This window comes from Canis lupus, chromosome 21 (genome assembly GCF_048164855.1).
Source record: "Canis lupus baileyi chromosome 21, mCanLup2.hap1, whole genome shotgun sequence".
Lineage (NCBI taxonomy): Eukaryota > Metazoa > Chordata > Mammalia > Carnivora > Canidae > Canis > Canis lupus.
In genome coordinates, this window is record NC_132858.1 from 5953254 (window position 1) to 5969988 (window position 16735).

General features: G+C 45.9%; 1 protein-coding gene across 3 annotated transcripts; it reads left to right on the forward strand.

Moving 5' to 3' along the window:
• The first annotated feature begins 13069 nt into the window (after positions 1–13069).
• On the forward strand, positions 13070–16124 carry LOC140612533 (glutathione S-transferase P). Of its 3 annotated transcripts, none has more exons than XM_072790146.1 (7): positions 13070–13186; positions 13562–13597; positions 13902–14008; positions 14115–14202; positions 14568–14671; positions 15559–15666; positions 15855–16124. In XM_072790146.1, coding segments are annotated over exons 1-7 (633 nt in total). In that variant the 5' UTR covers positions 13070–13185; the 3' UTR covers positions 16044–16124. The 3 variants fall into 3 exon arrangements, with proteins under 3 accessions (XP_072646247.1, XP_072646248.1, XP_072646249.1); XM_072790147.1 differs by having other exon boundaries at positions 13118–13186; positions 13562–13706; XM_072790148.1 differs by having other exon boundaries at positions 13124–13382.
• Positions 16125–16735: the final 611 nt, after the last annotated feature.

Consider the following 16735-nt stretch of genomic DNA (forward strand, 5'->3'; position numbering starts at 1 on the left):
ATGCACAAGCAGGACAAGCAGCAGGCAGAGAGAGAGAGGGAGAAGGAGAGGGAGAGACAGACTCCCGCTGAGCAAGGAGCCCCGTGTAGGGCTCCATCCCAGGATCCTGGGATCATGATCTGAGTCAAAGACAGACACTTAACTGACTGAGCCATCCAGGTGCCCCTGAACATATGACTTTTGATCTCAGCTCAGGTCTTGATCTCAGGGCTGTGAGTTCAAGCCCTGCAATGGACTCCACACTAGGTGAGGAACCTACTTAAAAAAAAAATATAATAAAATAAACAAACAACTAAATAAATAAAATAATTTTAAAATGGAGCTGGGAGGCCAGAAAGGGGCGCTCTCATGCCCACTGGTCATCCGTTTGGGGTGGAAGAGAAGGATCTTACATTTCTGTAAGATCAACCTCAGCAGGAGGAAGGGAGATTTTTATCCTCAACCAGCAACAGCTCAACCAATGAGAAACTGCCACTCTCAGCTCTTTTTTTTTTTTAAGATTTTATTTATTTATTCATGAAAGACACACACAGAGAGGCAGAGACACAGGCAGAGGGAGAAGCAGGCTCCCTGTGGGGAGCCCGATGCAGGACTTGATCCCAGGTCCCTGGGATCAAGCCTGAGCCAAAGGCAGACGCTCAACTACTGAGCCACCCAGGCGTCCCTGAACTCTTCTTTCTTCTAATAGATTTTTCTTCAGAGCAAATCCCTCCGAACTCCCTCCTCTTTCTCTATACTGGTCCTCTCCTTTGTTCCTTGGCCTTGCCTGTGTTTTTACCATAGCTTGCTTGTCCCAAATTGCAATTCTTTGCTCTTGCTGAATAAATCCATTTTGATGGTAAAGTAACCAGCTGTCTAGTTTTTATTTATTTATTTTTAAGTAGGCTCCTCGCCCAGCATAGGGCACTTGCAGTGCTCAAACTTAAAACCCTGAGATCAAGATCTGAGCTGAGACCAAGAGTCAGATGTTTAACCCACTGAGCCACCAAGGTGCCCCTGGACTGTCTTATTTTTAAGGTTGATATTACTTGGTGATCAGAGGTGGGATCCAGAGAAGACTGCCAATAGCTCCAAGGCTGGTAAGCAAACAGATGCTGATGCTCACAGACCTCATTGAGGTCACTGCTCTGTTGCTGGCCCTGAAGATTGATGGTCTCTCCTGATTTCAGCACCACTCCCTTTGCATGATGAGTGCTTGGCTTGATTCGGGATCTGTTTAATGGCTCTGTCCTTTCTAGTGAGTACTCATTATTCTGAACCTCTTAGTTTTGAGTAATATGATCCCTGCCCTCTAAACTCTTAGAAGAGAGCCCTCCTGGAATGCCTGGGTAGCTCAGCGATTGAGATTGAGCGTCAGCCTTTGGCAGACATGTGTGATCCCAGAGTTCCGGGATAGAGTCCTACATCAGGATCCCAGCAAGGAGCCTGCTTCTCCCTCTTCCTATGTCTCTGGCTTCTCTCTGTGTCTCTCATGAATAAATAAATAAAATCTTTAAAAAAACAAAGAGAGAGAGCCGTCCTGCTTGGACCCTGGACAGCTTTATGTTTAAAAACCATGATCCAAAAAAACCCCAAAAAAAACAAAAACAAAAAAACAAAAAACCATGATCCCTCTTCCTATGCATTTTCAATTAAATAGACCAACTTAGCTAAAGATAATTTAGAACTTCAATGGTCATTATTGGAAGCTTTCAATCTTCAGAACTTGTTTTTCTCAAAACTAAATTAGAAAGCTACAGCTCCAAAATTAAACAAACTGAATGGGATGCCTTTTTAAATTGGCAACTTGAGGCTTCCAAATGTTTGCAGGATTCTAAAATTGTCTCTTTGCAAAATACTATGTCTAAATTAAATGAGGTAAACAAACAATTGAAAGAAGTCAAATGGCTTCCGAGGCTTTTTTTTCCTCTCCCCCATTTCCTTGGTCTCTGGGGGGTATGACAGCCACCTTGTACTCAGGTCTCACGGCTGGGGCCATCTTCCTCTATCTCCTCTGCACCCTACCTCCCATCTTCCCCTTCCCTGATTCTAATCCCTCCACTGAACTTCCTTTTTCCTTTGAACTTCTCCTGACTCCCTCTTCTGAACCTATTAAAACCTGTCCCTCTGAAGTTAAGTCTTCCAAGGATCCAAATAAACCAAATTTCTTATGTTCCCTGGACTGAATTGCAAGCCATAATTAAAGAGTTTCTCAAAGTGAAATGGAAGAGGAAGAAAAGCTTCTAAATTCATTCTACAAGGCCAGCATTATCTTAATACCCAAACCAGATAAAAACACTACAAAAGAAAGAAAGAAAGAAAGAAAGAAAGAAAGAAAGAAAGAAAGAAAGAAAGAAAACTATAGGCCAGGTTCTCTTCTGAATGTATGCAACAAACCTCAACAAAACATTAGGAAACCAAATCCAGTGACATATTTTTAAAAAATCATACACATTAATCAAGTGGGATTCATTCCAGGGATGCAAAGGTGGTTCAATATTCACAAATCAATCAACATGATACATCAATAAGATAAAGGATAAAAACCATATGATCATTTCAATGGATGCAGAAAAAGCATTTGACAAAGTACAACATCCATTTATGATTTTAAAAAACCCTCAACAAAGTAGATTTGGAGGAAATATACCTCAATATAATAAAGACTATATCTGAAAAACCCACAGCTGTCATAATCAATGGTAAAAAAACAGAGAGCTTTTCTTCTAATATCAGGAACAAGACAAGGATGTCCACTCCCATCACTTTTATTCAACATAGTACTGGAAGTCCTAACCACAGCAATCAGATAAGAAAAAGAAATAAAAGGCATCCAAATGGGTAAGGAAGAATAAGACTTTCACTATTTGCCACTGATATGCTACTATATATAGAAAACCCTAAAGACTCCACCAAAAACTAGTAGAATTGATAAATGAATTCAGTAAAGTTGCAAAATCAACATACAGAATCTGTTGCATTTCTATACACCAATAATGAAGTAACAGAAAGACCAATTAACAAGACAAAAAAAAAAGAAAGAGAAAAAAAATCCCACTTATGATTGCACCAAAAATAATAAAATACCAAAGAATAAACATAACCAAAGAGATGAAGACTGAAAACTATAAAATACTGATGAAAGAAATTGAAGATGACACAAATGGAAAGACAGTCCATGCTCATGGATTAGAAAAATGAAATATTGTTAAAATGTCCATACTACCCAAACAATCTACAGATTTAATGTAATCCCAACACCCAACAGCATGTTTCATAGAACTAGGATAATATTACAATTTGTATGGAACCACAAAAGACCCTCAGTAGTCAAAGCTATCTGGAAAAAGAAGACCAAAACTGGAGGTATCACAATTCTAGATTTCAAAATATACTACAAAACTGTAGTAATCAAAACAGTATGGTACTAGCTAGAAAAAGACACAGAGATCAATGATACAGACTAGAAAGCCCAGAAATAAACCTACAGTTATATGGTCAATTAATCTTTGACAAAGAATATGCAATGGGAAAAGGCAGTCTCTTCAAAAAATGATGTTGGGGAAACTTGACAGCAGTATGTCAAAGAGTGAAACTGGACCACTTTCTTAAACCATACACAAAAATAAACTCGAAATGGATTAAAGACCTAAATGTGAGACTGAAAACCAAAAAAATCTCTAGAAGAAAACATAGGTTGTAATCTCTTTAACATCAACCATAGGAACATTTTTTCTAGATGTATTTCTTTTGGCAAGGGAAATAAAAGCAAAATCAAACTATTAGGACTATACCAAAAGAAAATGGCAAAGGAAACCATCAACAAAACCAAAAGACAACCCAGTGAATGGCAGAAGATATTTGCAAATGATATACCTGTTAAGGGGTTAATATCTAAAATACATAAAGAACTTATAAGACTCAATGCCAAAAAAAAAAAAAAAAACCCTCAATGCCAAAAAACAAACAATCCAATTAAAAATGGGCAGAAGACATGAGTAGACTTTTTTCCAAAGAAAACATACAGGGCAGCCCCAGTGGCCCAGCGGTTTAGCGCCACCTTCAGCCTGGGGTGTGATCGGGGAGACCCTAGATGGAGTCCCACGTCCGGCTCCCTGCATGGAGACTGCTTCTCCCTCTGCCTGTGTTTCTGCCCCCCTCTCTCTCTCTCTGTCATGAATAGATAAATAAAAAAAAAAAAAAAGAAAACATACAAACGGGCAAGAGTCAAATGAAAAGATGAAAAGATGGTCAACATCACTCATCATTAGAGAAATAGAAATCAAAACAAAATGATATATCACTTCACACCTTATCGGAATGGCTAAATTAAAAAACACAAGAAAAACAAATGTTGGTGAGCATATGGAGAAGAAATCCTTGTGTATTGTTGGTGGGAACGCAAGTTGGTGCAGCCACTGTGAAAAACACTACGGAGATTTCTCAAAAAATTAAAAATAGAATTGTCATATGATCCAGTGATGCCATACCTGTGTATTTACCCAAAGAAAATGAAATCACTACTTTGAGAAGATATATGCACCTCTGTGTTTATTGCAACATTATTTACAATAGCCAAGATATGGAAGCGACCCAAGTGTCTGTCCATAGATGAACGGGTAAAGAAAACATACAATGGAATATTACTTGGCCATAGAAAGAATGAAATCTTGCCATTTGCAACAACATGGATGGATATAGAAACTATAGTGCTAAGTAAAGTAAGTCAGTCAGAGAAAGACAAGTACCATGTGATTTCACTCATATGTGGAATTTAAGAAACGAAACAAGTGAACAAAGAAAAAAGAGACAAAAACACCAGACTTTTAAATATAGAGAACAAACTGCGTTTGCCAGAAAGAGGTGGGTGGGGGGATGGATGAAATAAGTGAAGGGGATTGAGAGTCCACTTCTCTTGATGAGCACTGAGTAATGCATAGAATTATTGAATCATTATATTGTACACCTGAAACTAATATAACGATGTGTGCAAATAAATAAATAAATAAATAAATAAATAAATACAATATTTCCCCCGGGGAACCTCAGTGGCCCACAGTCAGTAGAATATGATCTCGGGGTCATGAGTTTAAGCCCCATTGGGCACAGGGTTTATTAAAAAAAAAAAAAAAGCAAACAAACTTCCCCAAAGTAACTAAGGACTCAGCAAACCCATAGGTTCGCTGAGGAACTTAACATAGTTATTCAAACTCCCCAGCCTACCTTCTTAGATTTGTATCATTAGTCCACAAGCTTGTTGGTGAAGATCAGACCCAACATTGGATGAAACTCGCCCAGTGGAAAATCCCAAAAGGGATTTAGAGAAACAGACCCCTAACTTCTGGCAAGATGCTAGAATACTCACTGGAAATTTCCAAGCCATTCCAGTAGCTTTTCCTAAGCCTGTTGATTGGAACAAAATTCGGACTTGATCACAAAAACCTGATGAACCTGTTCATAACTATGGCAATTGGCTGCAGATTGTTTTCAGGGAAAATTCTGGTCTTCTTTGGCTGTTGAGTTCACTAGGGTAGCTTTTTATTCTATTTATTAATGGGCTGAATTGGGATTATTCTCTTCTCTTTAAAAGGACCGGGATGGAAAGGGAAACTATGTCCACTCCAGCTCTAATTAATTTAGCAGAGCAGCTTGACTGCACTATGGATGATTTGACCCAAAAGGAAGACCAAGAAATCCTTAATTTTCAGCTTCAACAAATGGAGGCCCCTAAACAAAACCAAAATAGTGGTGTCTGCCACTATTGCCGAGAGTCAGGACACTTGGAGAAAGGACAGCTATAAGCTGAAGTACTCCAGATGCCTCAGCCAGCCTTTCCAGTGTCCTAATCCTCGATCACAGGATCTGAGGTACTCCCCATCCTTCCTCTTAATCAGCGCAGAGAAGCGTCTTTTCAGATTGGGAAATGGCTCTTTCTACTCTTATTGACATTAGAGCTATACTCTCGGTGTTCAATCTTGCTGCTGTAAAGCGGCCCCTGCCTTGGAGTATTAAAATTACTCAAATAATGGGAGTCTCTGCTAAACCTTAGCACGTGGGACGCCTGGGAAGCTCAGCAGTTGAGCGTTTGCCTTTGGCTCAGGGTGTGATCCCCATCCTGGGATTGAGTCCTGCATAGGGCTCCCTGCCAGGAGCGTGCCTCTGTCTATGCCTCTGCTTCTCTCTGTGTGTGTCTCTCATGAATAAATAAATAAAATCCTTAAAATAAATACATAAATAAGTAAATAAATAAATAAATAAATAAATACATCTTAGCACATTTCTGTTTCTAAACTGATTCTCTTCTGTTTAGATCCTCTAAGAGACACCCACCCCTCTCGCCTTAGTTCCTCCACCCCAATTCACTTATTAGGACAAGATTTCTTAGAAAACAATCATGCTAGATTATCCTTCTCCCAAAAGGGGAAACAATTCTAGAGTTTGACAGTAGCAATCAAAGTAGCCAATCGATGAGTCAAATGACCCTTCAACATCTCTTATTTGCTCCATCTCTGACGGCACTGGGGCTAAGTTCCGGGACATTAGTCAGTTACCATCTCCTCGTGGGCCAAGCCTTCAACTGATACTGGCAAAATCCACAGTGCATCTCCCATTAAAATTCTGATAGATCCCTCAAAACCTCTCCCCAGAATGAATCAATCCTATACATTAAAAAAAAAAAAAAAAAGATCCCTTCAAGGCTCCAGGCCCATAAATAAAATATTATAAGGCTCAGGGCTTCAAAAATCCCCTGCTCTCGTCCCTATAATACCCTGTACTCTTGTTGTACCTGAGAAAAAAACCCAGTGGCCAAGGATGGAAGTTTGTCCAAGACTCTAAGCCATAAATGGATCCCTCACCACCCTGTTGTTCCTAATCCCCGCACTTTAGTGGCTCCTGTGCCCACTGAAAGCAAATTTTTCACTGCGATCAATTGATGTAGCACTTAGCATCCCTGTGGATAAGGCCAGCCAATATCTTTTTGCCTTCACTCGGGGAGGAGAATAATACACCTGGACAGTAATGCCCCAGGGTATCACAGAATGTCCTTACTTTTCACAGAACTTAAAGGCTGATTTGGATGATAGAAAGTTTTCTGGACTCTCTACTTGGTTATAACAGGTACATGACTTGCTTCTCTGCTCTCCACAAACCTATTCAAAGGAAGACAGCATCTACCATTTAAGATTTTAAGCCAAAATGGACATACATTCTCCAAAAATAAATTGCAGTTTGCTCAAACCCAGGTTCAATATTATGGCACCTGATCTTGGAGCCGGGGCTACATTTAGATCCAGATAGGCTTCATGGCATCCTGAATTCCCCCAAATTTAAAACTAAGCACCAGTTACAAGATTTTTTTCAGACTCGCTGGCTATTGTTGAAATCACATTCCAAACTTCTTATTGCCCAGCCCCTATGTGTTTTACAAAAAAAAAAAAGGAAAACCCAATTCTATTGTTTGGAAAGATCAGGATGACACAGCTTTTGAAACTTTAAAGATAATTTTTTTTTAAAGATTTTATTTATTTATTCATGATAGTCACACAGAGGGAGACAGAGAGGCAGAGACACAGGCAGAGGGAGAAGCAGGCTCCATGCACCGGGAGCCCGACGTGGGATTCGATCCCGGGTCTCCAGGATCGTGCCCCGGGCCAAAGGCAGGCGCCAAACCGCTGCGCCACCCAGGGATCCCTAATTTTTTTAATTAATTCATTTTTTTTTAGTAATCTCTATACCCAACATGGAGCTCAAACTCAAAATGCTGAGATCAAGAGTCACATGCTCTTCCGACTGAGCCAGCCAGATGCTCCTAAAGTGAAGTTTAATAACCCCCCTGCCCTTGGCCATCCTGATTATCAGCTTCCTGCCTTTCCCTTTGTATGTGAGAAGGAAGGGAATGCTCTCAGAGTGCTCATCCAAAAATATGGGACAACCATTGACCCATTGGCTCATAGGGTATGGTAGCCAATGATGGATTCTAGGGCTCGAGGATATGCCCTTACCTCAGAGCCATTCCTGCCATTCCTGTCCTTTTTGTTAAGGTCACTGCAGAAATAGTCACAGGGTCCCCTAACTGTCCTGTGCCCCCTGCAGCCTAAGCCCTCTGATTATCCTCACACTCAACACCTAGCAGTCACTTCACCTGCTATGAAACCATTCTGCTAACTGTTCCTCACATAGGTTTTTCTTGCTGCAATAACCTTAACCCTGCTACTCTTCCCCTTTTCACTGAGGAGACCCCCTCACCACTGCTTGATGCTGTCAGATCCCCCCTTTGACTCCCCATGACAATTGACAGGAACCTCCTCAAACCAGTGCAGAGTTGTTTATGGTTTATGGATGGTTCTTATTTAAAGGATGAAAAGAGAAAACACTGGGCTATTATAACTCTTTCTGAAGTCATCGGGGCAGCACCTTTGTCTTTGGCCACTTCAGTCCTACAGGCTGGGTTATACACCCTTCTTCTGGCTTGTATGTTGGTCACGGGTAAAACCACAAGCATTTACACCGACAACTGGTATGTTTTGGCGTTGCTCATGACTTTGGAATGTTATGGAAACAATGAGGTATCCTTACCTCCAGTGGGGATAAAATGTTAAATGGCTCCTATGTCCAAAATGTATTAGATGCCACACACTTGCAGCTGCTCTGTTATTAAGGTTCCTGGGCACTCCACACCCAACCTCCCAGAGGCCAGAGGAAACCACATTGCTGATGTTTCTACCAGAAATGCTCAAGGAAACCAAGAGCTCAACCTCTGTCATGGTCCAAAGGGATGCTCTTCCAAATGACAGTCTAGAAAAAATTTGATACCAGATGCCCAACAATTGGCCCCAGAGAGGGGAAAACAATATTGGAAATCTAATAATTGTTGGTATGATAAAAAGAGAGGACTTTGGTTTCAGCCAGATGTAATCCAGTCCTGCCAGAGACTAAAATTCCCATCGCTAACCATTGTACATGCATTAGATAATTGGTCTACTGATAATATGACACCCTGTAAAAATCAACACTGGTAGGGAAATATTAATAATGACACATGCTGGGGTGCCTGGGGCGTTCAGTCGGTTAAGCATCTGCCTTTGACTCAGGTCATGATCCCGGGAGCCTTGCCCTGGGCTTCCTGCTCAGTGGAGACTGCTTCTCCCTCTGACCCTCCCTCTCTTGCTCTCTCTCTTTCTTTTATAAATAAATAAATAAATAAATAAATAAATAAATAAATAAATAACATCTTTTAAAAAAGTAACATCACACACCAAAAATGCCCATCTTGCTTGTCCCACCTATCCAAAATACAATGAGAAGCCCATCCATACTGCCCCTGGGCATTTAAAATTGCCCAATGGACTATTTGAGGTTTGGCAAATGGATTTTATTCGGCTTGCCCCGTCTCATGGATATAAATATGTTTCAATTGTGGGTTGCATGTTTTCTCACTGGACTGAAGCTTTCATTGTAGGCAAGCCATGGCCTCTTTTGTGGCTAAAATCCTATTTTAGAAAGGTTATTCCTACCTGGGGGAGTTCCTCTGATGCTTCATAGTGGTCGGGGGAACTTACTTCACTGGGCAGGTGTTCTAATAGCTTTGTACTGTTCGACCAGTCCTATAGCACTTTCACCGTGGTTATCATCCTCAGATGTCAGGGCTAGTCAACACACTGAGACATAGTTAAGACTCAACTGGCAAAATTTGTAAAAGCCTTTCCAATACCTCAGCCCAAAGCATTGCCCTTGGTCCTTCAAAGTCTCAAATCTGTCCTCCTTGAAACTCATGGACTTTCACCCTTTGAAATAGTACCAAGGATGTTTAATGCACTTGACCCCTGCCTCCTTTGATCCACAGCTCTTAAAAGGAGATATACTTCAATAAAGGTCTAATTGCTTCTATTGAAAAAAAAAAAAAAAACACACTTTGGTAGAACTTCTTTACAGCATGTTCCCAGGAGACAAAGATATTAAGCCTCACACCTTGCAACAGACAGATTTTTTTTCCTCCATTGGAAAAGACACCTCCAAGATTCTCTTCTAACTCTCTGGGGGAGGAGTTGGGGTGGGGAAAGACCCTACCACGTACCATTAGCCAGCTTTGATGTCACTAACTTCAGGGAATCAACTCTTGGATTCATATATAACATCTAAAGAAAGTACCAAAGCTGTTGGGCCTGCACATGGATTGGTGAGCTGAAAGCAAAGACTTCCAGTATTTGAAGCAGACCTGGTGGAGACAGCTTTCCCAAGGTGAGTGGGCCAGGCCTGTGTGTCCTTGTCTCACTATTATTTCTTTTTTTTTTTTTTTAAGATTTTATTTATTTATTCATGAGAGACACAGAGCGAGAGAGGCAGAGAGAGAGAGAGAAGCAGGCTCCATGCACGGAACCCAACGCAGGACTCCATCCGGAGTCTCCAGTATCACACCCTGGGCCTAAGGCAGGTGCCAAACCGCTGAGCCACCCAGGTGTCCCTCACTATTGCTTCTTACTCTATTTTCTCCCTTTCTTCTTCAGACAGATAAGGCTCTCATCCACATTTCCCAGTCATTGTAAAAAGGTGAAATTGTTAGATTTGTCCCCAGAAACCTTGATATGTGTGTGTATGTATATATATATATAAAATTTATATATATATATAAATATATATTTTAATATATTTTAAATATATAAAATATATATTTAAATTCTTAAATATATTTGTATATTTATATATATGTATGTGTATATATGTCATATATATGTATATATACAATGCAGGGTGACCAGTATAAACAGAGCTGTTTATAAGTTTACTGACATACCCATACATCTAGGTAATTGTATCTAAGTCTTGGGTGAAGGGTGCTAACGCTTCTATACTGGCCAATGGGTTGACACATGCTAGTACATATGAGGGAGCCCTCTGCATGTCCCCTGGCTACTCTAAATGTGGAGGTTTTGACAATGATGTCTATGCTAGGGCAACTTATTGTCCCAGCTGGAGGGTAAAAGGGCTATGTGCTCTTGCTGTGTTTACCATTCTATTTTCTTTCCACAACAAATCAGAAGCCTCTCACTGGTCTACCCCATTGGTTCTCCACAGCTGCCTGGAACGGGAGTTCCCAGGAGATGGACGTGATTCTGGGACTGCCTCCACAGGAAGAACTTTTCTCCCCAGGGTCAAAATAAGTGCTAATGAAAACACGATTAGAAATCTCTCCCTAGGGCAGCCCCGGTGGCGCAGCGGTTTAGCGCCGCCTGCAGCTCAGGGCGTGATCCTGGAGACCCTGGATCAAGTCCCACGGCGGCCTCCCTGCATGGAGCCTGCTCCTCCCTCTGCCTGTGTCTCTGCCTCTCTCTCTAGCTGTGTCTCTACGAATAAATAAATAAAATCTTTTAAAAAAAAAAAGAAAAAAAAAGGGAAATCTCTCCCTAGGGATCCCTGGGTGGCGCAGCGGTTTAGCGCCTGCCTTTGGCCCAGGGCGCGATCCTGGAGACCCCGGATCGAATCCCACGTCGGGCTCCCGGTGCATGGAGCCTGCTTCTCCCTCTGCCTGTGTCTCTGCCTCTCTCTCTCTCTCTCTCTCTCTGTGTGTGACTATCATAAATAGATAAAAAATAAATAAATAAATAAATAAATAAATAAATAAAATAAAAAAAAAAAAAAAAAAAAAGAAATCTCTCCCTAACATCAAGAGGGCAGGCCAATTCCACAGCCCAAAGAGCCACAGCCCCAACTCAATTTGTTTGCCTAAGGTAGTTGGAGACAATTGCACAATCCTGGATTATTTAGTTGTGTCTGTGTGAAAGCATACAGCACATCTAGCTACATGCGGATAAACTCAGATGAAGTGAAACCCGATTGCACAAAATTACAGAACAAGCACATTGGCTAAAGTAAATTTCACCTGATTCTCTGTGGTCCTTTCATGCGTTCATTAGCTACCTTCAGGCTTAGGGTAGTGGCTCAGAACCATCATTACAATTTAGAATTGTCATGTTTGCCTTTAATTATATTTTGTATCACATAATTATACTTTGTATAATTTAACTATGCTCTGTATAATTACTTTTAAGTTCTGTAGCTATGGCTTGTCAAATCATTGTAGAAACATGTACCCAATAAGGTGGTGCTGTTCAACACTTTGAGATGATTCACAATGCGCAGGACCTTGAAAAGATGAAGACTTTAGATAGGAAATCCCGAGTGCTCCGTCTTACCATTCCTTGTTACTTGAATGCAGCCTCAGGGGTTTTGGATATGTGTACTTTCCCTCCAATGTGGGAGGTGACACCCAAGAAAGGCCAAAGGACAAAAGTCCTGGCACCAAAGGACAAAAGTCGCTGAATTTTGGAAAACCTGACTCTTGATCAGGGATGCTTGGGGCCAGGTGGGGGGAAGATCTTGATCAAAAGGGATAAATGTAAACCTGAATAAAGAAAACCTCGTTTAAAATGCGGTGGGGGCTGGGGGGGTGTCTCACTTAGGACCGCTCCTGGTCCGCTGTGGACAGCAATGGGAAGACTCCCATTCTACTACCCCAGCAGGAGGAAAATAGAGATTTTCTCCCCCTTTGCCAATAAGCCCAGCCAATGAGAAACTGTCACAACTCAGCCAACTCACCACCTCCCTCCTTCCAGTAGACCTTTCAAAGCAGCCCCCCCACTCCCTCCTTTTTCTCCGGCGGTGTTTCTGTCTAACCCCCTGGTGTCGCCCAGGGTTTCACCACAGCTTGCTTGTCTCCAATAATGCTGCTTTGCTATTCCTGAATAAACCCATTTTGCTGGTAAAATAATTGCCTGTTCTGTTGTGAAGGTGGACAAAGGGTTTGTGCCTCTGAGGTCTGACAACCAAGCAGGGCTAGAGGCTGCAATCGGCAAACCCCAAGGCCACCGAAAGCTTCGGCAGCTGGTGCCCTCGCCCTCGCCCTCGCCCTCGCCAGCGAGCCCCCAGCGCCAGGCCGAGGATCCGCACGTCCTGCCCGAGGGCGGCGGGCGCAGGGGGGCGGGGGGCATCGGGCGGGGGGCGCCAGCAGGGTTCGGGTCCCGCAGGGGAGTGGGGAGCCGGACTTCCGGAGCGCGGTGACTCAGCACTGGGGCGGGACGGGGCGGAACGGGACGGGGTGGGAGGGACGACCCTTAATAAGGCTGGAGGCCTGGCCGGGGCCTGAGCTCTGCTGCCGCCGCCGCCGCCGCCGCCGCCGCCGCCGCCGCCGCCGCCACCCGCGCTGCAACCAGTGAGTCCCTGCCGCCTGGGCCTGCTTGGGGAGGGGCTGATGCTCCCGGGGGCCTCGGAATGCTCCCGGCTGGAGGCCTGACCGCTGGCTCCGGGTCAGAGTTCCTGGAAGGCCCTGCAAGGCCGTGCATCCCCGCCGCCCTCACCGCAGCGCCGGGATGGGGATCCAGGGGGCCCACGGGGCCAGCAGCGTGCAGGTGGGGCTTTGGGGGGGGGGGGCGGGGAGGGCTGGGCGCCTTCAGTGCAGAGACGGGCTCCTAGGGCCCGGGGTGAGCACAGCAGGAAATGAGACTCCAGGGATGACAGATTGGTGCTCGCTCTCCCTCTGGAACATCCTTCCGCCGGCCTCTAACAAACTTCTCTCCCTCTGCTGCAGTGCCACCCTACACCATCACCTACTTCCCTGTTCGAGGTAGGGACCCCATGACTGGGAGCTGAGGGAGACAGAGGTTGGGGCTGCAGCCCACGCCCCTTTACCCCCTGAGGGAGAGCCCAAGACCTCCACCGCACCCCTCCATCACGTGGGTACCAGCTGGGGCCTCCTTCCCTGTGCCCCTGAGCTCCCTAGGCTGGAGTATCCAGCCTCCTCACCGTGGCCCATCCCCTCCCTAGTCCAGTGAGGTCACTGGAGCAGTCCCTGCCCCCATGGGCCCTCGAGGGTGCTATGAGCCTGGGGTCTCTGCACACATCCAACCAGCCAATTCGCCTTCCCCCAGGGCGCTGTGAGGCCATGCGCATGCTGCTGGCTGACCAGGGCCAGAGCTGGAAGGAGGAGGTGGTGACCATGGAGACCTGGATGAAGGGCTCACTCAAGGCCTCCTGTGTGAGTGACTGTGCCCAGAGGGGGTCAGGGGCTGGGCCACTGTGGGGCAGCGCCACTGTGGGGCAGCCAAGTTCAGCACTGCTGACAGAGCTGTGCCACCCTCCAGCTGTACGGGCAGCTCCCCAAGTTCCAGGACGGAGACCTCACCCTGTACCAGTCCAATGCCATCCTGCGACACCTGGGCCGCTCCCTTGGTGAGTCTTGAGGCTGCAGGTGGCCCAGAGCAGGGGTGGAGAAGCATCAGCCCAGTGTTCCCTCACATCTTGGTGCCTGCCCTCTGAACCTCTTTCACTTAAGTCAAGCTGCCTGGTAACACCGTGGAATGGAGGCAACAGAGGCTTGAGGAGGTTATATAAATTGCCCACTGTCAACCCCAGGTCTGCCTACCTTGCACTGCCACACTGGCTCTTGCTAAGTTCTGAGCACTTATTGTGCATCAGGATTGTCCCTTCTGGCCACATCTTCCTTCTCACCCCCTGGCTGTGCCCACAGGCAATGGCCTGGCCTGGCAGGAGTGTGTCAGGTGGCCAGTTCTGCATTTTGCTCTCCTGCCACCCAGGGCTCTACGGGAAGGACCAGCAGGAGGCGGCCTTGCTGGATGTAGTGAACGATGGTGTGGAGGATCTCCGCTGCAAATACGCCCTCCTCATCTACACTAACTACGTGAGCCCGGGCACAGGGTGTGGACACGGGAGGTGGGCACAACGTGGGGGGGATTGGGAGTGGGGATGGTGCGAACAAAGGCGTCCTGTATTCTCACCCTACTCCTCAGCCCTCATGTGGCTCTGGCCCAGCCTTCCTCCTGAGTCAAGGTCCTTGGGCTGGGTTGGGCTCAGTGCCAAGGACCAGGAGCTGTTAGGAACGAGACCTAGCCCTCACCCTCACTGCTGGGGGTGGACCCAGTCAAGTAGAGGGCAATGGCACAACCTGCAAGGGCAGGAGCCATACCTGGTTCCTGATAGCCTGGGCTGCAGAGGGCAGGGCTTGGAGGAGGAGGAGCTACAGCCAGCCCCTGGAAGGGAGTGCTGGCACTTCCAGCGGCATAAAGTATGAAGACATGGAGTGTATTTGGGGATCTGGGACCAGAAGAGTGGAGGCAAGTCATGTGTGTACCTATAGGAGAGGGAGAGGGAAAGTCAGGAGTTGGAGCTGGAGCTGGATGAGCAACGGGTCCAGGCCCCAAGAGCCTTGATACTGCTGGTTGGATAACCCCTGATGGCAGTGGGGGGAGCCACTGAGGAGTCAAAGCAGAGCCGTGTCCAGTGTGAGGTCTAGAAGGATCTTCTGAGGCTTTTGGAGTAGGGATCATGGCAGAGGTGGAAAAGTGGGAATGGGGTAGAGAAGAATCAGCAGCTGACCTGGACAGGATGTGGCAGTGGCTTGTGGTTGAGGAGTGAGCAGAGGAGCATCAAGGGCTCTGACCTGGGTGGGTGGTGATTCACTGAAATGGGGGGGGGGCAAACAGAAGGGGCACCTGAGGGCTGGGGCAGGGGCTGGGCAGGCAGCAGTGAGGATCAGGAGGGTAACATGCAGCGGTATCTTTCTGGCAGGAGGCAGGAAAGGAGGAGTATGTGAAGGCACTACCAGGTTACCTGAAGCCTTTTGAAACGCTGTTGTCCCAGAATGAGGGGGGCCAGGCCTTCATCGTGGGCAACCAGGTGAGCATCTGACCCTGTCCCCTCTGCACTGTTCTCTTCTTAAAAGATGGTACATAGATGCAGAGGGAACGCATAAACGCATTACTCAGCAAAACTAGGCAGACTTAGGGAACAGCTCAGACTCCCTCCCCGCTGACCGCCATGCCCCCATCTGCTGAGTCCCTGGCCCCCTGCCCTCTGCCCTGCAGATCTCCTTCGCGGACTACAACCTGCTGGACTTGCTGCTGATTCACCAGGTCCTGGCCCCCAGCTGCCTGGACTCCTTCCCCCTGCTCTCGGCCTATGTGGCGCGCCTCAGCGCCAGACCCAAGCTCAAGGCATTCCTGTCGTCCCCCGAGCACGTGAACCGCCCCATCAATGGCAACGGGAAGCAGTGAGAGCTTGTGGAACCCTGGGCGGGAAGCTGGGGGGCTACCTGACTTCCTTTCTCCCTGACCAATAAAATTTTCAAGTGGGAAGCAGTGTTGTGAGCATCGAGTTTCTTGTGGGGAGGGCTCTCAGATCCTCAACAGGTTCAGGGGAGGGAGGGGGCAGCCAATTTGGATGCTGGAATCCTAAAACACATCAGAGTTTCTTCTTAGGGTTCTCAACCTAGTGTTTACTGAACTCTAGGAACAGGAATAAAGAGAAAAAAAAAAACCAGTAAGAAAACTAACTATGGTTTCTGCCCTGGAGGTGCCCACAGTCTAGAGGGAGAAAAGCCTCCCTTATATAAACTTATGGGGATCCCTGTGTGGCTCAGCGGTTTAGCGCCTGCCTTCAGCCTAGGGCCTGATCCTGGAGTCCCAGGATCGAGTCCCACATCAGGCTCCCTGCATGGAGCCTGCTTCTCTCTGCCTGTGTCTCTGCCTCTCTCTCTCTCTCTCTGTGTGCATGTGTGTGTGTCTCTCATGAATAAATAAATAAAATCTTTAAAAAAAAATAAACTTATGCTTTCTAGTTTGGGCAGGCCGCCTGCCACATGCCCTCCGTCCATGACAGCAGAGCCCCAGAGCCAAGGGGTCTGGGTGAGGAGGGGTGTGGGTAGGAGCACAGGAGCTCCGGGTAGCCCTTGGTTGGGTTGGTAGGA